We start from the raw sequence: 25,795 nt of genomic DNA on the forward strand, positions 1-25,795 counted from the left end.
CATGTTGGCATCATTGTATTGTTGGTTTTTCTTTCTTTTAAAAATTTGCTTCAGGCTGGGTTGTCTATTTTTAAGTATGGGCTGGCTATCCAATCCCTAAAGGAAAAGCTCTCCACCTCATCCCAATTTAAATTCTACTTCAGTTTAGCCACTCCATGCATTTGCTGAAGTGAGCCACAGCTCACAAAAGTTTTCTTCTTTTAATAACATTTGTTAGAAGGACCTGATAGCTTCTTTTCTATTGATTTTGGAAACCATAAATTAATTTCACTTTTCTCCTGTTATACTACAGTCCTTTGTTATCTTCTGTATTCTGTATTAAGATATCTGATGTATTCTAGAAATATTGACATTTTTAAAACTCTAAATATAACCCATATTTATTGGATATCAGTTCTTTAGAAATATCAGCTATTCCGTTTTTTTAAAACAAGTTTTTATTGATTTTTCAATCCCCCCTACACATATACATAGTTTATGAACAGAGTATTGGCCATATCATATCTTATACAATTTAACATATCCATATCCATTTTACTTTATTTCAATTTCTGCCAAAGTATTCTTTTTCCATATTTTAATCATGTCTTAATATTTCCATGCTCATTTATATAAATCACAGCTTCCTTCGCCCTCAAGTTTTAATTTTTCCATTTTTTCTAATATTTATTCTCTTCTATTATTTTTTAGGTATTTCCATTTTTATCCTGATATATTCAAACATATTCGGGGTTGTCTTTCTTCCATTTCATCTTTTCCATTTGACAGCAATCTTTCTTCCCCCTCTCATTCCTCTCCCTTCCTTCTTTCATTCCTACTTTCTTCCCTCCTCTCCTACTCCTTTTCTATTTCCCCTTCCTTTCTCCCCTTCCTCCATTCTTCCTCCCTATCTAACTTTCTCTCCTACTCTTATTTTCCCTCCCTTTCTTCCTCTCCTCTCCTCTTCCCTTTCTTCTTTCTCTCTCCCTCCTTCCCCCTTTCCATCTCTCTCCTTCTTATCTCTCTCTATTGCTGTATTCATTTTCATTTCAATATTTTTAGCAATGGTATCCAGACAACCCCAATTTTCCCATTTATCAAATGTATCCAGCATTTCCCTATGTTTTAATTATTAACATTGTCTTCATCTTATTCCATTTTTATCTTACAACTTTTAATTAGTACAACCTTCCATTTCTTGTTTTCTTTAAATTCTTATTCACAATTCAATAATTATTTTTCTCTTCCAGTAGAATACATCATTTACTAACATTTCAATTTTATTCCATTTTGCATCTCAATTTCAAATATTTTCACTTATACACTGTACTGTCTTTCATTTTTTTTTTTATTCAAAAAGTTTTACAAAATTTTTTCCCCCCTTTCCCCCTCCCCTCCCTTCGCAACCCCTCCCCGACTTCCCGGAACGAGCACAAGGTATAGTTAAAAATAAAACAAACATATGCTAAAAAATTTCGTCCCAACTTAATTATACCCTACAATCATCAATTCCTAACTTCCCCCAAAAGCAATCAAAAATAATACATCATAATCATTCAAAAACAGTCTGATAACTCTTAGTCTGATATCTACATTGAATATAGTCAATCCATTTTTTCCATTCCTTTAAGTATCTTTCTTGCGTATTGTCTTTCAAAAAGGCTGATATCTTCGCCATCTCAGCCAAATTGGCAACTTTCAATATCCATTCTTCTATTGTTGGTACTTCTTTTTTCTTCCAATATTGTCCTATTAGTAATCTTGCTGCAGTTATTAGATTTAAAATCAATTTAGTCTCAATTACTGTACAATCCGTAATAATTCCCAACAAGAAAAATTGCGGCAGGAACTTTATCTTCTTTTTCAGAACATTTTGTAAAATCCACCAAATTTTTATCCAAAAGGCCTTTATGTCCTTACAAGTCCACCAAATGTGAAAATATGTAGCATCATCACAATTACATCTCCAACATTTTGCTTGCATTTCTGGATACATACGATAATTTTTAGGATCTAGATGCCATCTATAAAACATTTTATAAAATTTTCCTCAGATTCTGTGCCTCATGAATTTAACCTTTCTAACCCAATTTTTTTCCCACGTTTCCAATAATATTGGCTCCTGAAAATTTTGTGCCCACTTTATCATACAGTCCTTTACCAAGTCCCTTTCAGAATCTATTTCAAGTAACACATTATACAATCTCTTTATATGCTCCTGAGACTGATTTCTAATTTGCTTTACCAAATTTCCTCATTCTGCTCTATACCAATTTTCTGATCTCCCTTCCATCTAGCACGTAGTTGCTCATATTGAAACCAAGTATAATTTTTCCCTTCCTCTCTTAATACCTGCAGAGATTTTAACTGCAAATTACCTCTTTCAGTATACAAAAGATCTTTATATGTAATCATTTCCTGATTCTGTTCTATGTTTATATTTTCTACTGTATGTCTAGGACTTGCCCATATAGGAACCTTATAATTTAGTTTATAAGAGTATTTTTCCAAACACGCAGAAGGGCATTTCTTAGCACATGATTTTTAAAGGCCTTATCCACTTTTTTGTCATAAATTAAATATGCATGCCATCCATATAGCAAATCATAACCTTCTATATTCAAAATTCTGTCCTCTGTTAAATTAAACCAATCACTTATTGCAGAGAGCACAGCTGCTTCATAATATAATTTAAAATTAGGCATTTTAAACCTCCCTTTCCGAGAATCTTGAATTATTTTCATTTTAACCCTAGCTTTTTTACCTTCCCATATAAATTTGTTAATTCCCTTCTGCCATTCCTCAAGATTCTTATCTTTCTTAATTATTGGTATCATCTGAAAGAGGAATAAAAATCTAGGTAAAACATTCATTTTAATAGCAGCAATTCTCCCCAGCAATGATAATTGCAATTTTTTCCAAACAATCAACTCCTTCTGAACTTTTTGCCATAAAACCTCATAGTTATTCTTATACAATTTCACATTTGACGACGTAATATAAACACCTAAGTACTTAACCTTCTTTACAATTTCAAATCCTGTTACTTCCTCTAATTTTTCTTTCTGTTGTCTGGCCATATTTTTTATTATCACTTTTGTCTTTTTCTGATTTACCTTAAACCCTGAAACATTCCCATATTGATCAATTATTTCCAACAAAGATTTACTAGAATTTATAGGGTTTGTTAAAGTAATCACCAAATCATCTGCAAAAGCTCTTAACTTATATTCATACTGTCTAACTCTAATTCCCTCTATCTCCTTTACTTCTCGTATTTTATCCAATAATGGTTCTAGAGTTAAAATAAACAATAATGGTGATAAAGGACATCCCTGTCTTGTTCCTTTCGCAATCTTAAAAGGTTCTGTTAAGCTACCATTGATTATAATCTGTGCTGTTTGCTCTCCATAAATTGCCCTAATTATTCTTAAAAAACCATCTCCAAATTGCATCTTTTCTATTAATTTAAATAAAAAATCCCAATGCAATCGATCAAAAGCTTTCTCTGCATCGAGAGAAATAAATGCTGCTGGAATAAAATTTTTCTTTTCTAAGTACTCCAGTAAATTAACAATCTGCCTAACATTATTCCTCATCTGTCTCCCTTTTATAAATCCAGATTGATCATTATGAATTCTTCGCTGCAGAATCAACATTAATCTATTAGCTATTATTTTAACAAAAATCTTATAATCATTATTTAAAAGTGAGATTGGCCTATAATTCCCAGGTTTAGAACAATCCTGTTCCTCTTTTGGTATCAATGAAATAAAAGAGGTTCTCCATGAGGGGGGAATTCCCCCTCCTAGTTGTATCTGATTAAATAATTCCTTAAGTGGACCTAACATCTCATCCTGTAAATTCCTATAATAACTAACTGTGAGCCCATCTGTACCAGGAGTTTTCCCCATTTTTAATTGTTTAATTACCAAAATAATTTCTTCCGAGGTTATAGGCCGATTCAATTCATCCGTTTGTTCTAAAGTTAAATTTTTAACCTTATATTCCTTCAAATAATTATCAATATCCCTATTCAATATATTATCTTTAAGATATAAATTTGTATAATATTCTAAAAAAGCTTTTTTAATTTTATCCTGTTGATATCTCTCTTTACCTTTGTATTCTATTTTTTCTATAGTACGTTGTTTTTGTCTTTTCCTTAAAGTATATGCTAACCACCTACCAGGTCTATTTGCGTTACAAAAAGTATTATGTTTGGCATATTGTATATTTGTTGCCACCTGATCAGCCATTATCATATTAAATTGATTCTGTAGTAACTTTATTGCATCTTTAAGTTTTTGATCATGTAGGTTATGTATTAATAATTGTTGTTTCTTATAAATTTCCTCTTCTAAATACCTACGCTGTCTTTGTTGCTTATTTCTCTGTCTATTATTAAGATATATTAATACACCTCTCATAAAAGCTTTACTGGAGTCCCAAACCATTTCTATCGATGTTTCATTATTCAAATTATAATCAAAAAATTCTTTCATCTGCTTTTTACATTGATTTACATTATCCTGATATCTAAACAAATTTTCATTTAATCTCCAAGTTCTTCTACCCTCTTTTCCATATTGCAATTCCATCCAAACAGGACTATGATCAGACAAACATCTTGGAAATATCTTAGTTTTCTTCACTCTAAAAACAAATCATTAGAAATTAAAATAAAATCAATACGTGAGAAGGATTGATGCCTATCAGAGAAAAAAGTATAGTCTCTTTCCTCCAAATTTCGCAGTCTCCATACATCTCTTAATTCAAAATCTTCTATCATATCAAAAAAGGATTTAGGCAGCTTTGCATGTGCAGGTATCTTCTTGGAAGAAATTCTCTTGTCCTTTCGTGTATCTATTACTCCATTCCAATCTCCCAATATAATGCACGATTTATAATCCCATAGATTCAACTTATCATATAACATTCTATAAAATTTTTCTTGTTGCTGATTGGGTGCATATATACCAAGCAAGAGAGTCCTTTTTGTTTCTATTGTAAGTTCAATAGCAATATATCTATTGTACTGTCTTTCATATCTCATCTGCTGGACTACTTTTCTTAAACTATATACTTCCTCTTTTTTAACTTTTTCTGAGTTTTATGTCTTAATTTCAATCAATTTCTTTGTTCTTTTCCATATTTAAAATATATTTCTTTACCATCCACTATAATTCTCTCCCATTCCATGCGTTCTCAGACAATAAAACATATATCCTATTATATCTTTCACATTTCATCTACTTCTCCATTTTACATTAAATAGCATATTTCTTCTTTATTTCTTACATTCACTTCATTTCAGCCTTTTTTACTTCCCTTTTACAATAATCTATATATTTCTTCTCAATTACATCTTACCTAAAATTTCTATAACTATTTTAATTTCTTTTCTGCTACTCATTTTTCTATTTCTTCTAACCATTTTCTTTCAGTCTCTCCAAAATTCATTTCTTAGCATTTTTCTCCCTTTCTCCCATTCTCTTATCTTCTTTTTCTTTTTCTCTTTCTTATTTCTTCCTTTTCATCTCCTTTCTCTAATTTTTACTCTTTTGGTTTTCCCCCTCAATCTTTCCCCATTTCCGCCTCTTCTCTTTAGTCTGTCACTGCCAATCCCAGTGTAATCATCTATGTTTTTATCTTCAATTATTTCCTTTTCAGCAGTTATTCTTGTTCTTCTTGTTTTTTCCTCATAATTTCTTCATCTTTTTCTTTTTTACTTTTTAACCATATCTCTGCTTCTTTGTTTCCCTTAAATGATTCTCTCACCATTTGAAACATCTCCCTTAATTCCTCCCAATTCTCCATATTCTCAATTCAAGGAGAAAGGATTTTAAAATTTATTATTTTAACTTATATATACTTCAAATTCAAGTCCAAATATTGTCTCTTTTTTCCCCTTTTTCAGTTCAGATGTTTCTTTAAGTCATTCCAATTCAAATCTTTAATCTTCCCAGTCCTTTTTTGCAGTTATGCTGCAGCTGTTCAAACAAACACTCCTCCAGCCTTTCTTATCATAGCCTAAGCAAATCAATGTTTTTTTCTCTCTCCTCCAGCTGATGTCTCTCCAATATACAAATCCCCGACAACAAAATGTCGTTTGTTAATCCGCAAAGATAGTTACTCCGTCTTCCTCTATTAAATCTTTTTGTTAGTAATAAGATGCTTTCCCTCAATTTTCTTCTCCTTTTAGTATTTTTAATTTCTTCCAAATCCAATTTTAAATCCAGATGGAAAGTTATTTCTTCTTTTAGGGCTTTAGCCTTAAAGTTCCTGTTTGCTTTTTGTTTCCCTTCACTTTGAATTTCCATGTGTCAATTAGCCGCTAATTTCAAATTGGAAAATCTTTTCAGCTTTAAGAATTTTTTCCTCTTACCTGTGAGTTGGCCAATCACTCACCCAGTAACAATACTCCGTACAAATCACCGCTCCTGTTCAATTCTTTTGTGTGGCTGCCCCGACTTTGACAGCTCCTAATGGCTGCCTTTCCTCATTGCTGGGTCAAAGGCTAATGCCGGTGCTCCAGGGAATTTGCAACTTCCCTGTTCACACCGGCCAGTGCCTCCTTTCTTCGCTGTCCCTCCAGAACAGTTATGGTCCATAAAGGATCCCCAAAATAGTAAAATTCATTTCTACAAACTGGACCTAGGTTTTGTCTTTGCCTTGAATTCTATGTATAGTTAAGGTGAATGGCAGCATGTGAATGATATTGTATGATCTCACATGCTAGGCAGGATTAATCCTAGTTAGTTCCTGCATTTTAGAACAGTGAACTACACTGGAAACTCAAAGAAAAAGAAAAAATAATTCACAGAAGAAGGCTGTGGCAAACTATTTCTACAATACTGCAAGAAATTGGCATGGATGCAGCAATCAAATGCCACAGCTAACTTGAGTGTCTTTACTGTCCAATGAATTCCAGGTGGCAGCATTTGGCAGCAGGTAGATGATTTTACAAAAAGCTGAAGAGTCACACCTAAATAGAATTTAAATTGGAGAATATCCAGAAATACTAAGACTGTAGGCTAGATAGGAAAACCAAATAAACTTCCTGGAAAGTGTGTACCCAGACATACCAAGCCATTATTATATTATAGTCAAATCTCCAGAAATCAAGCTCAACTTGAAAGAAATTTTATACTTATTTGAAAAACCAATACACTCTGTGGGACTTACTTCTAAATAAGCTTGCATAGTACCGTCTGTTACTTCTCTGAGAAAATATCTTTTATTCTCATTTTCAGAGTTCGATTTTCTACCTCCTTTGAAAACCGTTAGCATGATCATATTGGCAGATGGTCCTCTACTAATGACCATAATTGAGCCCAAAATTTCTGATGCTAAATGAGACAGTTGTTAAATGAATTTTGCCCCATTTTATGAAACCATTTTTAGCCACAGTTGTTAAGTGAGGAACATGGCTGTTGAGTGAATCTGGCTTCCCCATTGACTTTGCTTGTTAGAAGCTCACAAAAGAGGATCCCATGAGTCAATGACACTGGAACCGTCATATATATGAGTCATAAGTCACTTTTTTCAGTGATGTTGTAACTTTGAAAGCTCACCACATGAACAGTTATAGGTCAAGGAGTACCTATACCACTTTTTCAGTGCTGTTAATAGTACATTATTATTTCTCTAATATGAAATAAAAAAGGAATGAAATCATTTACACCAGGAACAATAAAGAAATTATAAATAATGTACTACAAGCTTATCAATATTGTTCAAAGAGCAGAGGTGCTTTAATCTCTGTATTTAGTTTCCTATGGATGCTATCTTGGACTATGCTTTCTTGGCTAAATTCCATGTGCTGCACAACTGCTTTCCAGCAAAAGCAATCTGATCTTTTACTTGGAGTACTATAAAGTATATATAATGAAGTATTACAATAGTTGTTGAGATTAAAAAAGGCTTTTTACAAGGTAGCAATTTTTATCCAAGTGGATAAATTTCAATATGTCTTTGACTTACAACCATTCGTTCAGTGACCATTCCAAGTTAGCACTGAAAAAAGCATTTATGACTGTAAAGTATCCCCATTGTCACATGATAAAAATTCAGATGTTGGTAACTGGTTCATATTTATGTCCGTTGCTTTGTCCCAGGGTCATGTAATCACCTTTTTCGACCTTCTGACAAGCAAAGTCCATGGGGAAGCTAGACTCACTTAACAACTGTAATAATTGCATTAATTCACTTAAAAACTGTGGTAAGACAGGCCGTAAAATGGAGCAAAACTCATTTCACAACTGTCTTGTCAATTGTGGTCATAAACTGAGGATTACCTGTGTTGAGAAGGAAATACACAGTCAAATGCAATGTTTGGACTTATCAGTATAGTCAGCAAAAGTAGAAAATGATTTTTACCAGGTATTTACTGGAGAATCTAGCATTACTGCATCATTATGTATTTTTCAGATCATTTATCTTCTTGAATATAAACTTCTCGCAAACTTAAGACACTGTGGCTGGTTACTTTGGTGCGATTCTCTGCTATTTATTTATTTATTTATTTATTTATTATATACACAATTGACAAAACAATCTTTAATCTTAAAAAAATAAAAATAAGAATTAGAAAGGAGACAACTCCAAACAACATTAAAAAGAAAGAAAAGAAAAAAGATAATTTATTTTATATTTTACATGTATCAATACTCATCAGTTTACTAAGGAATTCACTACTGTATGAACAGTATAAAATATTATTATTAAATAATATAAAATCTGCAGTAGATGCAGATATTGCTACATGTTTCGCTTAACAGAAAATACTGTTTTTAGATAATTCAATAGATAATTCACATATTTCTTACAGTTATTTCTTGAATTCTGGAATAATATCACGTTTCCTATTCAACCTTTAGCTACCCTCCATGCTTGTTACATAATTCCTGATTGTCAAATTCCAAAGTTTTAGTTACCCACTGTGCTTATTACAGCCATAATTTCTGATAGTTAAATTCCAAAGTTTTTGCTTAATTTACATGGAAACCTGCCTCAAATATAGATTTTCCTCTTCTAGTTGTCAAAGCATAGCAATAAAAAAGCATAATTTCTTAAAGGTTCTTCAATTCCCTTCTTGCTGTTAATGGGCCACAAGCTATCAGCAACTATGGGCTTAGAAGCTTCATTGTTTTCTTATAAAGAAATATTTTACATTTGTCTTGCTCTGTTGCTTTGTGAATACAGAGAACTTCTAAATACAGTAGAGCACTGTTTCTGAATTTCAGCATTTGAACTTCAAAGGAAAACTGGTAGATCTAGCTAAACTGTACAACACCACTGAATCAATCATATATCTATTTTTAGAATGCTAGCCAATTATTTTATATATAAAATGGGAACACAAAGATGTTTCTTTCAAGAGGAATGTGTCCACATTTTTTAATAGACCAATTTTAGGCCCATTTCTTTTAATCAAAAGGTATATATGAATTCAGATACCTAAATGATGCATTAAAAGTCATTAATGAAACATGCATACAAGGCTATAATAAAAGCAGCAACATTAGCAATGAAATACATGATATAAATAAATATTTGATATTTCGTTCTAGAAAAAATATATCCAAATGGGGTCAATTATACAAAACACTATGTGTACTTGTGAAAATAAGGCCTTAACAACATGTTTCCAAACATACAGTAGTGTCTTCCCTCCATTGAAATTCCTTTTGGTAATAACTGTTCAATGTACAAATATACTCCGTTATTAACTGGAGGAGCTAATGCTTTTCTGGAGTTCACTCCCAAAGTTCTTTTCCATAATTCCTCTGGACATGAGAGGCTGGCTATTATTCAATATGAAACAACTGCTCTCTGCTCATATGTGACCATACAAGGAAAGACTTGAGTTCTGGTTGCCTCACATGGGAAAAGCAACAATAACAAAAAAGATAGTACAAAAATGATGCAATTCCAACAGGGAAACAGTGAGGGTGACACATTATCTGACAAGTCCTAACAAGTTAGAACCTCTTATCAACAAGTAGTGACATTTGTTTTCAGATCCTGCATTAGAACAGAGAAATAATAGCTAAAAGTGATTCAAAAGCAGGTAAAACAATATATTCTTTAACACATATCTACACTATTAGTAACAAGCTTCTGCACTGCACAGAATTCATTAGCAGCCTGCTAATTTGCACTTATGACACCGTGTTTCCCAGAAAATAAGACCCTGTCTTATATTTTTTTGAACCCTGTAATAAGCGCTTAGCCTTACTGCCATGTGTTCAAAAGCCCAATTGGGCTTATTATCAGTGGATGTCTTATTTTGGGGGAAACAGGGTAAAATCCAAAGATCTAATAATTATAAAATATGTCTCCACACAGACGTTTTTAAGCACTGCATGAATCTGAACCTAAACACTGTGAATGCAAACCAAGAGTAGACACCTCACATGGATTCTCCAGGAGTCCATTTGCCACTATAAACTGCTCTGAGATTGAGTCAACAACATTTAGCAGCAAAATGGTCAAATTTCACACAAACACATATGGAATGCAATTACGAGCAAAAATAGAAACAGGAGGGCTGTGGGAGACAAATTGCCATAATTAATTTTGATAACCACAATTTTCTCAGTCTGCACTACTCTTTGAGGGATTCTGTTCCTATTTTCATTCAATCCTTCAAAACATGTGTTAAAAATATTTCAGCTTTTTCTAGTAATGTTACCATGTCACTAAATAGCCTCCTGCTAACTTCTAGAAAATCACAAGGCTAAATCCCCAAATGTTACTGAGGTAAACCATGCTTTATTGTAACATTATCTGTAAACTCAGTTCACTATGATAAGCAACAAAAAAGCTTTAAACATGACTTTCCCTCCCATATATGAACACATTCATAATTCCCCCAAAATAATCGTGTTTCATAATTAAGTGGCAGGTATTATCCTTTTCCCGCTTCACCACATAAAAATAAATCATATGCTGCATTCCACATAGTAAAACTGCCTGTAGCAAAGTTTACAACCTGCACTAATATTAATTTCTTCCTCAATTGCACCAGACTGCTTAAGACATAAAATTAAGAAAAGCAAAGAGTAGGGAGTCATGAAAATCGGATTCCACATTTTTTAGACAGATTGTTGGTAAACAATATTGCCATTATTAACGGGTGCTATCTTCAGAAAGGCAAAAATCAGGAATGAATCAAAATTTTCAAGAAAAATCTTGTGTAAGAATTTCCTCTTTCTATAGGAAGTTCAACACACATGTACAGATTTGCTTTAATTGCGGAAATAAATATTTTTAAGAGCAGGTTTATTCAAAGTACAGGTAGTCCCTGACTTACAACCATTTGTTTAGTGACCATTCAAAGTTACAACGACACTGAAAAAAGCAACTTATGACTGTTTTCAACATTTATAACTGTTGCAGCAGCATCATGGTTGTATGATTAAAATTTGGATGCTTGGCAGCTGGTTCATATTTATGATGGTTGCAGTGTGCCAGTTCATGTGATCCATTTTTGTGACCTTCTACAAGCAAAGTCAATGAGGAAGCTAGATTTATTTAATGTAAAGCAGTATTACTAACTTAACAACTGCAATGATTCATTTAACTAGGGCAAGAAAAGTTGTAAAATGGGGCAAATCACTTAACAATTGTTTCAACAGAACATTTGTGGCTTATTCGGAGTCATAAGTTAAGTTCTACCCATAACAAAAAGAAAGGAAACAGTTCTGTCTTTTAACAGTTAAGATAGTAAAAATTAAGATTCCTAAAACATTTTAGGAATGTAGTCATTTGTTATGTTGTTACTCTAGAAAACAAGTATTTAAGGTTTTTGATTAGAAGACAACCGACCAATTGCATGCAAGGTTTAATTCTGAAATGTTAATTGTATTACAAATATGGAGACTAACCAGCATATTAGATAATACTGATAAACTTATATCCTATAGATCCTATTGCAAAAATGAAGTATGATAACAGTTTCTTTTCTATTCCTAATCCCACCCACTTTGACTTATTCATAAACATTCCAAACACTTGAGTAGTTGTAAAACTAACATTTTTAGAGTTGGCATGTCATCCGCCCTCAGGATTGAAACTCCCTTCTGCCTACTCCACTTTTAACCAAGGAAAACTTTTATGCCTCAGGCAGGTGTACAATCCTGTAGATCAAACATTGCCTTCCCCCCTCTCTTTTGTACATTCTGGGTTGTTATCATTCAGTTGTATTATAATACTCCAACAGTGGTTTCCACACTTCAAGATATGTATTAATCTGAATAGTTATTAACAAAGTTTTCAAGGACAAAAGAAATAATGTGTTTTAAGGTTGTAAAAATCCTTTAAAACACAACTGAGTATATATAAAGCACTTCTTTTCAAATGTTTAAAGTAACTACATCTTCCAAACACATACTGCTGCCTATAAGACTGCTCCTGTTTACAATGGATATAAACAAATAATCAAATAGAGACAACTGAGAATAGCTTTCACAGAAGTTTTGTGACCCTAGAAAAGGAGGCACTGTTTAATTATTTTTATTTAAAAAAATGTTCTGGACATGTTTCTGCACATTCTGAAGCACCTTTTTCAAAGTTTGCGCAGATCTATTGAATATATCTTTGATAAGAAATGGCACAGATTTTGATTAAGAGGAAGGCCTGTATCTAACAGAAGATTATTTTGCATCAATTAATACTAGGCTGTAGCTGCTGAATTTGTTTGAAACCCCCAGAAACATAGTTGAGAATACACAGACAAAACGACACATACCATGGACCCATGTTTGATTAACTTAAATATAAATTGGACAATACATTGGTCCTTTGATTGGGAGATTAAAAGAAAGTTAACTAGAATTGTCAAACACGTTCATGAAATAGCAAAAATTGACTGTTTGTCTAAGAAAAGCACATCTGAAGAGTTACAACAGGTTATTAGGTATTTCCTCCTTCACAGTTGGCACCGAAAATCCATAATCATAATCATAAGCAAGACTTGGAAGAAACAAGTCATCTTTGTAGTTCTCTCAAGAAAGCACACAGCCAACCACAACAGTACAATCTTGGAATTCTCCACCTACCAATTACAGTGACTTTTGGAAATTTAACTAGTTTCTGGTTTCATCTAATGGCTTACCTATACATTATCCATGAGCCAGCTCTAAGATAACCCATTTACCTTTGTGGTTATGTCCCAACACAAAACTTCCATCTTGGAATCAGGCCACCACTCAGACAGGTTTTAGCCATATCAAAACAATCTGACAGAAAAGTGCTGTTCTACCAGTTGAGCCTTAGCACCATAGTTGGGAATTATTTCCAAGAGAGAGGAATGGATGAGCCCTAAGAAAAACCCTCAAACAACTGAGCTGCAATGAGTACCTCAGTATTTTCAAAAGTATTACAAATTTAAACATTGTCTAGTTAATCCCTCAATTTATACAGATTTATCTTTCAAATCCTTATCTTCCTATCACTCTAAATGGACTGTTTTTTAAAAAAATAAAACAAAGATTTATGAAATATTTACAAAGTGGTAAGTTCAAAAAAGGCCTAATATTATTTGTTCTATGAAGTGGCAAAGAAGATATTTGTACAGAATACGGAAGATAATCTTGACAGAAAAGGGCCAAGCCAATTACCAAGGCATATGCAGCTGACTCAGACAGACACCTCCCTAATTCCATGAATGCTTGTAAAGCACAGTCAGACTTTCAAGAGTCTATGCCTATAGCCAATATTAATAAAAGTGGTTTTAGTCTTATTGCGGAATTGATGTCTTGGTTTTGTCTACATAGTGGGGCTTACAATATTTGAACAATCAACTTATATACTCAGAAGGAATATATAATGGTTCTTCAGTCCTTATCTCTGCTCTTTGTGACTCAGTGGACTTCATCTGAATTGTTTACCAATAACTGCTTCTTTTCAGTTCTTGTTTGCTTCCTTTTTTTTCTAAGCATTTTTCATGCTGCTCTTATTTTCACATTAAATATTCAAAATACTAGGTTTTAGCTTACTGTTAGTATTTTCAGTATGCAACTTGATTGAAGTTCATCTAGTATTTTTGAGCTTAAGAAGATAAATATTGTTACTACTAATATCTAACTGAATTGATTTGAAGCCACCTGTTCATGTTGTTAGTTTTTCAAGCAAAGGAGCTTTTGTGCTTTTCAACATAAGATTCTTCAAGTCTTCTTTGCTTTCAACATCAAAATAATATCATCACCTGAGATTGTTAATATTTCTTCTATCAACTTTATTTCCAGTTTTTATTTCTTCTAGTCCATTGTTTCTCATGATAATAAATTAAAATTAAGATGACAGTATATAATCTTACCACATTCCTTCACCATTTATTTGTTACAAACTGCATTCTAACATGTTTACTCTTAAGGTGTTCCAACGTGGTCATTTTATTATTCAATATGCATATGAAATAATGTGGTAACCAATTCACCTGGCTTATACCCACGTTTAAAGAGCTATTCCCAATTTATTTGGGCTACACAGTTAAAAGCCTTTGTTTAAATCAAAAATACTTATTTTGGAACTCCCTTTTTATTTATTTTTTAATATTCACTGGATGTTAAAAAGTGAACTCTCTTTTTCTTTCGAATCCAATTTGTACATCTGGCAATTCTCATTCTAAGTATTGTTGAAGTCTGGATTGCAAAATCTTAAGCATTATCATATTAGCATGTGAAATAAATGCAACTGTTTGAAATTGTTTACAAAAATTTTGGCACTGCTTTTCTTTTTATGTTGAAATATGAGCTGATCTATTCTAGTCCCTTGGCCACTGCTTTGTGTCCATAGTCCTCATACAAACCACATTATAGCTGGTGTGACAGCCTTTCAGTATCTGCCACACATAAGAAAATCAAGTTCTGTTTTTCAGAGTCCAGGATAAGCTAAAAGTAGCCATAAGATCTGAATGATTTTTTTTTGCAGAAAACTATTTATCATGGCCCTGCCCTCTCCTAACACCACAAACACACATTGCTATATTTTCTGTCTACGTGGAAACAGTCGTTCAAGTAAACAAATCAACACCATTATTTTCTAATGCGTTAACCTGAAATGGAGTACTGTACAGCTTTTGTAATAAAATAGCGAGCAAGATATATGAAGGAACCATTTGTTCTCAGGGAATGCTACCTACAAACTCCACAGGACAGTTGGTATGGAGATAAATGCATTGTTGTTGTTGAATTAAGAATAATTAGAATAATATAGCCTAGTCTCAAAACAATATAAATCTGTAGTTAGCAAAATCCAGTATCTCACATCCAGGTGCCACTGTTTCTTCAAGTGGTGCCCTCCATATATATTGAGCATTTGTACATATACAAATTCGTCAGCTAAGAATAACGGAGTACATTCTAAAAAGCAATATACAAACATGGAAAGGATTCACTGTGTAACAAAAATAATTAAATGACAAACTGCAAAACTATAAACAAGATACTGACAAGGAATACACCAAAACCAAAACAGTTGTTCTGCTTTTGCAACTCTGATACTGTTTGTAGGGCGAGGTCAAGAATAAACTAAGCCTGCCAACAAAAAAGTCATCTCCCGTAGTTACATCCTCCCCACAGAAACCTTAGTGAAATAAAATACTAATTACACAACATAAATATTTCTCAGATGGGATTGGTTTCTTAAATGGATGGGCCTTTTAAGACCAAAATACCATAACATGCAATTTAGTAAGTACAGTAAGTATTTAGTAAGTCGGAAGAACACCTTTTACCAAAGACAAAAAAATTGCTTCAAGGATATAAGGCATTTCAATGTATTAAATTGCTTCAAAAGTTAATTATTAATCTTTTATTACAGTACCTGTACAAAGTTAATCGCAACAACTATAAACTGCAATTATCAAACTGCTAAGTTCTTCAGTATCAGCACCTAGGACAAGCCATGCATAAAACTTCAGCAATAGTAACAGAAGGTGTAAACAGATTTGAAAGACAAACAGATTTTGAAACAAAAAAAAATAGACCCAGCTTAATATTAGACATATATCTGGGATGGGAAAATCCAGGCTATTTTTGAAGGCAGGAAATAGATGTATTTACTATAATTTGCAAAGAGATAACAGAAAATTTGCTTCAAGAGGTCTGGATCTTGCAGCCCAGTTAGGGTATATGTAATATTAAGTACAAACTCTCCTCATGATAGTCCTGCAATGATTTGTGCAGCAATCATTCAGAGTTACAAATGGCAAGTAACTTAGGAACTTACAATTGGCCCTTCCACTTAGGATAGTTGCAATATCTCTGTGGTTGTGGGATCATAATTTGGACATTCAGCAACCATTGCACTTTTTCAACGGTAACAGCATCCCACAGCCATGTGATATCATTTACAACTTTCCTAGCTGGCTTTCAGCAGCAAAAAAGTTGTAAAATCAAGTGCATGCACTTAACAAGGGGCCGGATAGCTCAAGCTGGTAATAGCCTGTTATTAAGAACACCGAAGCCTGCAATTATTGCAGGTTCGAGCCCGGCCCAAGGTTGACTCAGCCTTCCATCCTTTATAAGGTAGGTAAAATGAGGACCCAGATTGTTGGGGGGGCAATAAGTTGACTTTGTAAAAATATACAAATAGAATGAGACTATTGCCTTATACACTGTAAGCCGCCCTGAGTCTTCGGAGAAGGGCGGGGTATAAATGTAAAACAAAAAAAAAAAAAAAAAAAAAAACAACCCTTACGGTACCAGTCCCAACTGTTTTTTGTAATAGGAGGATTACCCATATTGTTTGATTATTCAACTTGCGATTGTAGACCATATATAAAATGAGAAAAATGTGCTTTACAGATAAAACAGATAAAGCCAAACAGAAAGAAAAACTAAACTCCTCATCAGGAATGGAGTATTTATCTTACTGAGTCAGAATGTGGCAAGAGAATTTGGCCACTGCCACAACTATGGAGTTATGCTGGTCAGTTAGCGATAGTTAGATGTATAAATGGTCTGTATGACCTAGAAAAATCTGCTCAAAAAGTTGCTTTTTAATATGTCTATAAAAAGGCAATATAATGAAACATAACATAAAGATTCCACTGCATTTGATTCACAAGGACATAGTTAAGCATTGTTCCAAGGAAAGAATTTAGCGAAGATGACGCCATTGAAAGTACAATCAACCAATGTGATGGAATGAAGAGCCAGCAAGAAGACTGGCTCTTCATAATTCCTCTTTAGGTGTGGAGAGGACTCAAGATAGCCCATAAATGCTCTAGATCAGGGGTCTGCAAACTTGGCTCTTTTAAGACTTGTGGACTTCAACTCCACAAGTTTTGCTGGCTGAGGAACTCTGGGAGTTGAAGTCTACAAGTCTTAAAAGAACCAAGTTTGCAGACCCCTGATATAGAGCATTGCTTCCCACAAGGTGATTGCAAGACAGTGATCTCCAGTGGATTTAGACCTCTGAGAAATGAGGGATTACCCATCCTGCTCAAACTTAGATCGCCTCCTTTAACACTGAGTTTAACACTTTCTTTTCTAATCATTTTCAAAAATTGCTTGCTTAGTGTTTTTCAGTTATTAGAAACCTTTGGATCGACAAGTTTTATAGCACTGGATGATTTTCCTTCAATCCTTAGCGAAATAAGTTTAAAATAGCTTACCATTTTCCAAATAGGACTAAGGTTACTTTTAAAAATTCTGCATTAGAAAATAATTAAAACGTCTTTCTGTGTTCAGTATGTGTGAGTTTATTGTTCGTTGCCTGAACATAAACACTGAAAACATGTAAAGAGCTTCCCAAGATAAGTTAGTGAATGAAGTTCCTTTTTCATCATTGCTCTCTAGACTATGATGGAGTTGTCACCAAAGCAATGTGAATCAGTCCGTAGGGATAAAACGATTTGTTAGACCAAATAGGAGGAAATTTCAGCCCAAAGCAAAATAAGCATCTATTATACAATTCTAATTAACTTCTTATAACAGTGCCTATTCCCATTTTTCAATTCTTAACCAGTGATTAAGATCTCTGTAGTATTAATGAAAGCATGCAATATTAATTTATTAATATTAATTAATATTAATGAAAGCATGCAAAACATGCAAAACATGCACCTATCATTCAGAAAATGAAGATTAATGAAGAGAACATGTGTCAAATAAAGAAAAAAAAGCCTAGGTACCCAAGGTGGAGGATTCTAAATTTTGCAGAAAACGATATCTTAGATTATTTTAAATCATTTTACGCTTTCTCCCAGACAGAAAAGGAGGGTGGAAAAGCAAATTTCGTGCCTAACTGATTTTAAGACAACTCCCTGTCTAAATTGTCTATGCTTTCATAAAGGAAGTAATATGTTTGGAATTACGGGGGTTATAGGAACATTCTTGTGGTGAATTTGGCTTTTCACTGGCAATAGTACAATGAATTCCCTCCTTGCTGCCTCCAAACTCTCTCTCCTTATATGCATAAAGCAGTTTTCAGAACACTTAGCTGCTAATGTTCCAGGGATTCCAGTTAAAAAAGCAAAAGCATCACAAATTATTTTTCTTCCAGTATTTTACCCGGTCATCAAAAGTAGCACTTTTTTCACATTTTTAAAAGCAAATAGGCAATGGGAAACCATCAGTGTTAAGAAAACTGCGAAAACATGATCATAATTATAAGTTTTAGGCATTTTTTGTTTTTTAAAAGGTAAAAACAAATTTAATCAAACACTGATCATTCAAAATGTCTATGTGCTGATGTGGTTGTATGTTTGCATTGTGCCATAAAAGTATTTTTAGAGTTCTTAAACATAATAACCACAATCACAGTGGAGAAATGGAGTAGATGTTAGTATGCTATGTTTTGTCAATAGCAAGGTTACTACTAAGTGAGTTGTAGCTAAAAATCAGGTGTAAGAGAAAAATGAGGAGAAGGGGGTCATCTTAATTTCACAGTGGCAGCAAGTAGTTACTCCATTTTTAAAAAATGAAATTTGTATTCTGCCTGATTCCCAATAACTTTTTCTTCCCATTGTTAAATGGCCACGACACTGTTTGGGATAACACAGAGTTTTCCTCTAAAATAGTTGTTGAATCTATTTTCTTTTCTTTTTTATTAAAAAGTTGTACAATAATTTTTTTTTAACAATTATCTCCCCCCCTCCACCCTCCCTTCCCCCTTCCCCCCTCCTCCCCCTGGAGACTTCCCAGAGCAAAATACAGGGTATAGCATCTAACAAACATACGCTAAAATACTACAAAAACCATAAGCCATAATCTCATCTCCCCCATTGCTCCCTTAACTCCCCTTTCCCTTTTAAACAAATATACAGGTACAATACTTTTCCCACAATCACTCATAAGCTATTTGATATTTTTTAGTCTGATACTTATTTTGAATATAATCAATCCATTTTCTCCATATATATCTATGGTACTATAGATAGATATAAATATATGGAATGATACTATATATCGTTCTTGTGAATAATCTTTCAGATACGCAGAAATTTTTGCCATTTCTGCCAAATTTGAAACTTTGAGTGTCCATTCTTCAATTGTAGGCAATTCTTCTTTCTTCCAATATTGCGCTACCAAAAGTCTTGCTGCTGATATTAAGTTCAATATTAATTTAGTCTCTGTTACTGTACAATCCATAATTATACCTAATAAAAACAATTGTGGAGTAAACTTTATCTTCTTTTTCAAGATATTCTGCATAATCCACCATATTGAATCCTATTTTCTGATATGCCCTGAATGAAGTATCATATTAGGCCATAGGTTCATATTTGTGTGTTAGGGTAAAGGGTGTGTGCTAGGTTACTGTACTAGCACTTAGGGAAAGTGATAGCTGTTACCTTAATCACTGATAAAATAGCAAAAACTCTAAACAAACCAACATCCAGATACCCCTTGACAAAAACTTAGGCCCAGGAGCCTAGGCCCAAGTCCAAATCAATAAAAATTGCTAAGTGAGGCAATGAAAGTAGATGCCATTTCACCTTAGAGACAGCAGAAACAATGATAGACAATAAAATCAATACAGGGAAACCTATTTTGGGCAATTCTTGCAGAAATTCACTTTTCCTAATTGTTCATAGTCATGCATTAATTTATTCAATTGATAACTTTTTGTCTTAATCCACTTTTATTCATTTATTTTGTTCTACTCTCTGGAATCCAAGATGATATACAACTTTTAACTGTCCAGGTTAAGAGGTCTCCTTAAATGTTTATTTTCCTTTCCATCTCTGAGTCACACATTGAATGTTGACCTAGCAGTGTTTAGTGAAATCCACCCTTCAAAGAAATAGCAAGGAACTTACTTTGCCAATAGACCTTACTTCCAACTATGAGGCTAGCTAAATAAATATGATTCAAAAATGCAATTTCCTACTCTTTCCTTTAACATAAATTCTTGTCAAAACTCACCATAAAAACAGCCTTTTCATTCAAAACTAGAAATATAACAAATAGAAGAAGAAGTAGCCAATATAGCGACATTTATAGATGTACATGAATTCAACTATTATTCACATGAATAAAGATATGGCTTTAAGACAGGATCAGCAACATGTCTTTCCTGATGTTGCATTGCAACATTACTATGTCCTTTACCTGCAGCTACACTAGGTAAACTGAAAGGGAATTCGGTTACCTGCTTCAATTTTTAAGCAAGAAAATTTTCAAATAAAATATGAAAGAAATAGGTCTTTCATCTGGCCTTTAGCACCTAGTCTTGTTTCTGAACAGGAAGACTTTACCTATCATAGCTAACATCACTAATAGATCTTCATGATCTGGGCTTCTTATGGAAAACAATATTTTCTTTGTTAAGGCAAAAGAAGAAAATATCCTTGCAGTAAAGCTGCTAGAAATCTTGTCCTTATTCTAATCTAACCTACTATGTCAAGAAATAACTCAACACAACTGTTTGCCATGGGGAAGTCAGGTAGTGCAAGCACAACAGGTAATAAAGGTTCACATTTTAAGCATTTAAAAATTTCTTATAAAGTACTTGGTCCAACTGGTGGGTAGAGAGTAAAGAAAATGATTTTGATGGATACAGGTAATCCTTGATTTACAACCACAATTGAGACCAGAATTTCCATTGCTAAACAGAGTGATTGTTAAGTGAGTCATGCCTGATTTTATGATCTTTCTGGCTATGATTGTTAAGTGAATCATGTAGTTGTTAAGTGAATCTAGCTTCCCGGATTGACTTTGCTTGTCAGAAGGCTGAGAAGATTATAAATGGCAAATACATGACCCCTGGGATGCCGCCGCCATTATAAATACAAGCTGGTTGTCAAGTGCCCAGATTGTGATCACAGACCATGGGGATGCTTGAAGTGCAAAGACTGGTTGTTAAGTCTCTTTTTTTAGTGTTCTTGTAACTTACAACAGTTGCTTAATGAATTGTGAATTGTAAGTCAAGACCTATCTGTATGCAGAAACTGTTCCCTAGATAAAAGGAGCTGGCACATTTTTAAAGTCCAGAACAACAAGATAACAGAAGTTATTGAAGCACACACCTTCATAATTTATGGAATAAGGAGGAGGTACAACATAATTGGACTTTCAGGATTCCATTATTGTAGCCAATTTCAATAAAAACTTCTTTTAGCCTTCCTGTGGATTTGATTTCTTAATTTGGTCTATCTACTGGGATTGGGAGTTGCAATCATTATTAAATTGCTTCCTATTCAAGCACTGGTCAATTCTAGTGTGAGAGGGCAGGCTGCCTAAACATAACTAGCCTTTGTTTTTATTTTATTTATTTGATTTCATCAAGCATGTATTTTTAACAGATACAAGTGTAAACATAATTATAAATACATGTAAAGGATACGAATAAAAGAAAACATTATGACAGGGACATTAGGCACGCTGGTGCGCTTATGCACTCCCCTTGGACACTTGGGCTGATGGTGTCCTGCCCCTTCAAGACCTCCCCCCAGCCAACTCAGCTGCCTAGGAAAGAGGAGCTAAAAGCCCTGCAGTAAAACAGCAAGGTGTGTGTGTGTGTTGGCTGGCTGGCTGTGCCCCCCACCCCAAACTGGTCTATTAAAGAGAGCACTTGCTTGACTTTAGAGACAGAACTTCTCTTGGAATTTCAGATGGTTTTCTGAGGTTCTGAAAAACAAGACATTGGTTTTGTAGTGTCTATGGGAAACAGATTGTTGAGAGGTTCTTGAAAACAAGCTGAAAGACAATTATCCCAGACAAACCAACACAATGGTGCAAACAGATGTATTAAATCTGAACTGTCATAGAAATTAAGCTAAAGGCCTATACAACACAAGCATATTCATTCTGTGTTGATTAATGGAATAATTTGTGCCATTATTATATACATGGAGTTCCTCAGTATGTATATTTAATTATGCCACATAGTGACTATTCCATACCCAGGTGATATACTTAAATTTCGGCAAATGATTAAAGAGCTGCCATAAGAGTAATGAGACAGGACACAACAGGAATAAGATTCTAATGTGTGCAGTCCTATTTATCAGTCAAAGTGAATTCATATGTCATCCCAAAAAAAGTCACTGTTTTGAAAATTGTACTGAAATCAACAATGCAAACCAGAAGACTAAATAGATTTTCACCAGGAGTAAGTTCCCAACAATCCCAGTCAACATGGTGGTATTTTTTGGTTTATAATTTTGTGATATTTGGAAGCCAGGAATTCTTCACCCACTCAATTTATAAACTGGGTTATAAATTCAGTTTCCAAACTCAGAAATAATCAAGAGTAAGAGATGTTTCAATGTAGAGATGTGTTTCATAGAAACATTTTATAACAAAAATAGGCTGTCTTTTAATTTTCCAATTTGGATAGTTTTAAAAAGACAGCTATTGTTGCATATTACGGGTGTGTGGTATGTGAGAGTTTGAGTGTGTGTATGTGAGTGTTTGGGATGTTTTCTGCAATCTGCCTATTGTGTGTGATATTGTCCACTCTGGATTATGTAAACTGTTGGAGATAAAAATTTTAGACAATTTTATGATACTAATATATCACAGGATTAAAAAAATTAATCGCCCTCTTGCCCTTAATAGGCTCTGTGCGTGCTATAAAAACTTATTTCTACTTCCAAGAAGTGGATATTTCAGCCATTATTTGAGTGATTTTATTGAGGCAGTATATAAAGCTGAGGTAGGGTGTTGTGCTACTCAAGATTCAACCCCAAAATTCAATCCTATAAAAAGCAGATATCTCAGGAAGTCTGTGGATAGAGATAAATTCTATGAATAAACTTCTGGAAGGCTTGAAGATAACATTATAAAAGTGAGCCAGCAAGATTTTTTTTGAGTGATGTTACTGCAAGAATTAATAGAGTACACAGTATCAGTCAATATCCTCTAAGACTATTTAAAAGCAGGGCTTCCACATTCAAACCCTATCTAGTAAAGATACAAATACTTCCTCAAGTGGGTTTAACACACTGAATAAAAACTAAGGTATGAATCAGAAAGTCTCAAACTTTTCAGCTCTGCTCACAATGAAGCCGTGGGTAAACAACTCTCTCTCAACCCTTGCAATCTTTTAAATGAGGGATGATGCTTTCTTCCCAAACCCATAACACCCCCTCTCCTTCCCTCCTTCCCCCCCTCCAACTTTAACTAGATCTGGAAAGCAACCAGTTGAGAGAGGCTGCTTCAGAGATTATAACCATTTCCAGGATTCCTGATCATTAGATATAGTAGCTGGGATTTAACAGTCCCAAGAAGCAATCCCACTGTTTTTCAATTCAGATAGATGATGCATACGACACTCTATGAACACAGGGTCCAAATGTTTAAGTTAGAAGGTTAGATTGAACTTTATGACTGATGACTTCTTAGCCACATCCAGGCAGTTTTCCTGGCAGCAATACAGAAATAGTTTGCCTTGTCTTTTGGGTTTTTAATTTCCTGGTCTACCTAGCAGCTGTAGGATTTCATGGTGATCTACCATCCAAATAATAAATAGCTTTTCTCCCTGCTTTGCTTTTGTCCCAATCACCTCTGGCTAGGGAACTTTTGTTTTAGTAGGGTTCATTTAACTGGCGATGGGAAATGAAACCGATTTACTTTCCATGGTAGACGAAAGCAAGAGACCTGCTGCTGCCATCTCCTTCTCCAAATGCCTGGAATGGGGGCAGGAAGGGGCAACGGAGATTCTCCCACCGCCCCACCCCCGGCCATCCACTCTGTACCTCAATCGGAGATTGGCCATGAACTCCGGCATAGACACGGTGTCGAGAAGCACGAAATCTGCTTTGCCGAACTCCAAGCTCTCCAGCTCTGCCATGGCGCTGCCCGAAAGCCAGCGGGATGGGCAGCCACTCCTCTCGACGACCAGGAAAGACGGGCGATGTAAAATCGAGCCGGGCACCGTAATCACCGGCTGCCTGAGTAAAAGCGAGAGGGGTTTCTCCAGCAGCCACGCCCACACCTGAGCGGCCGCTTGCTACTGGAGGCACGTCAATCTCGAGGGAGGGAATTGGGCGGAGTTGACTCCCCCCACCCAACAGAAGCTACGCCCAGACCGTTGCGACCTCTGAACAGTTGTACTGCCACCTGGTGGCCTAGTTAGCCCCGTACACTCATGTATATGATTTATACTATAGAATAGAAGAGAAGAGAAGAGTTTTTTATTGGCCAAGTGTGATTGGACACACAAGGAATTTGTCTTGAAGGTGCGTATGCTCTCAGTGTACATAAAAGAAAAGATGTGTTCGTCAACAATTCTAAGGTACAACACTTAATGTTAGTCATAAGTTACAAATAAGCAATCAGGAAACAATATCAATATAAATTGTAAGGATACAAGCAACAAAGTTAAAGTCATACAGTAATGCGTGCAATTCAAGGTGTTGGTGATCACCTTTAAAGCGCTCCATGGCATAGGACCAGGTTACTTACGGGACCACCTACTGCCGCCAATAGCCTCCCATCGACCTGTGTGCTCCCACAGGGAGGGTCTCCTCGGGGTGCCGTCAGCTAAACAATGTTGGCTGGAGGCCCCCAGGGGAAGAGCCTTCTCTGTTGGGGCACCTACCCTATGGAACGAACTGCCTCTGGGGCTACGCCTTCTTCCCGACCTCCGGGCCTTTAAGCGCGAGCTCAAGACTTTTTTGTTTCAACGAGCAGGGTTGGCCTAAGAGTAATTTTTAATTGAGTGGTTTTATTTCTTATTATTTTAATATTCGGCCTTATGGTTTCAGATTTTTAAATTTCAAATATTGTGTTTTAATTTTTGTATATGTCTTTTTAACTTGGCTGTAAACCGCCCTGAGTCTTCGGAGAAGGGCGGTATAGAAATGTAAATAATAAATAAATAAATAAATAAGTGGAAGGTGATGGGAATGATGAGAAGATTAATAGTAGTAAATAGTTTAGTAAATTTAGCAAATAGTTTGACAGTGTTGAGGGAATTATGTTTAGCAGAGTGACGGCGTTCCGGAAAAAACTGTTCTTGTGTCTAGTTGTTCTGGTGTGCAGTGCTGTATAGCGTCGTTTTGAGGGTAGGAGTTGAAACAGTTTATGTCCAGGATGTGAGGGGCCTCTAAATATTTTCACAGCTCTTTTGACTCATGCAGTATACAGGTCCTCAATGGAAGGCAAGTTGGTAGCGATTGTTTTTTCTGCAGTTCTAATTATCCTCTGAAATCTGAGTCTGTCTTGTTGGGTTGCAGAACCAACCCAGACAGTTATAGAATTATAAAGTTCAGAAGTTTTTATTCATGTAACCCATAGCATCTTTCATGTAACCCTTTAACTCAATATCTACCTTCTGTCATGCTGCATCACGATTCTTTCTTCTTTGAAAGCGTCAAAAACTGGTGGACACTGAACCCAAGAGTTACCAG

The 25,795-nt window shown here is 34.6% G+C and overlaps 1 protein-coding gene across 1 annotated transcript in view; it reads right to left on the bottom strand.

The window, feature by feature from the left end:
* Window positions 1-24,367, bottom strand: part of MYO1D (myosin ID) — a 180,024-nt gene extending 155,657 nt beyond the window's left edge. Inside the window, exon 1 of the mRNA XM_058180229.1 lies at window positions 24,140-24,367. Within this exon, the coding sequence (XP_058036212.1) occupies window positions 24,140-24,234 (95 nt within the window). The 5' untranslated portion in view covers window positions 24,235-24,367. The remainder of the gene's footprint in view (window positions 1-24,139) is intronic.
* Window positions 24,368-25,795: the final 1,428 nt, after the last annotated feature.

The sequence above is a fragment of the Ahaetulla prasina genome, chromosome 4 (assembly GCF_028640845.1).
Source record: "Ahaetulla prasina isolate Xishuangbanna chromosome 4, ASM2864084v1, whole genome shotgun sequence".
Lineage (NCBI taxonomy): Eukaryota > Metazoa > Chordata > Lepidosauria > Squamata > Colubridae > Ahaetulla > Ahaetulla prasina.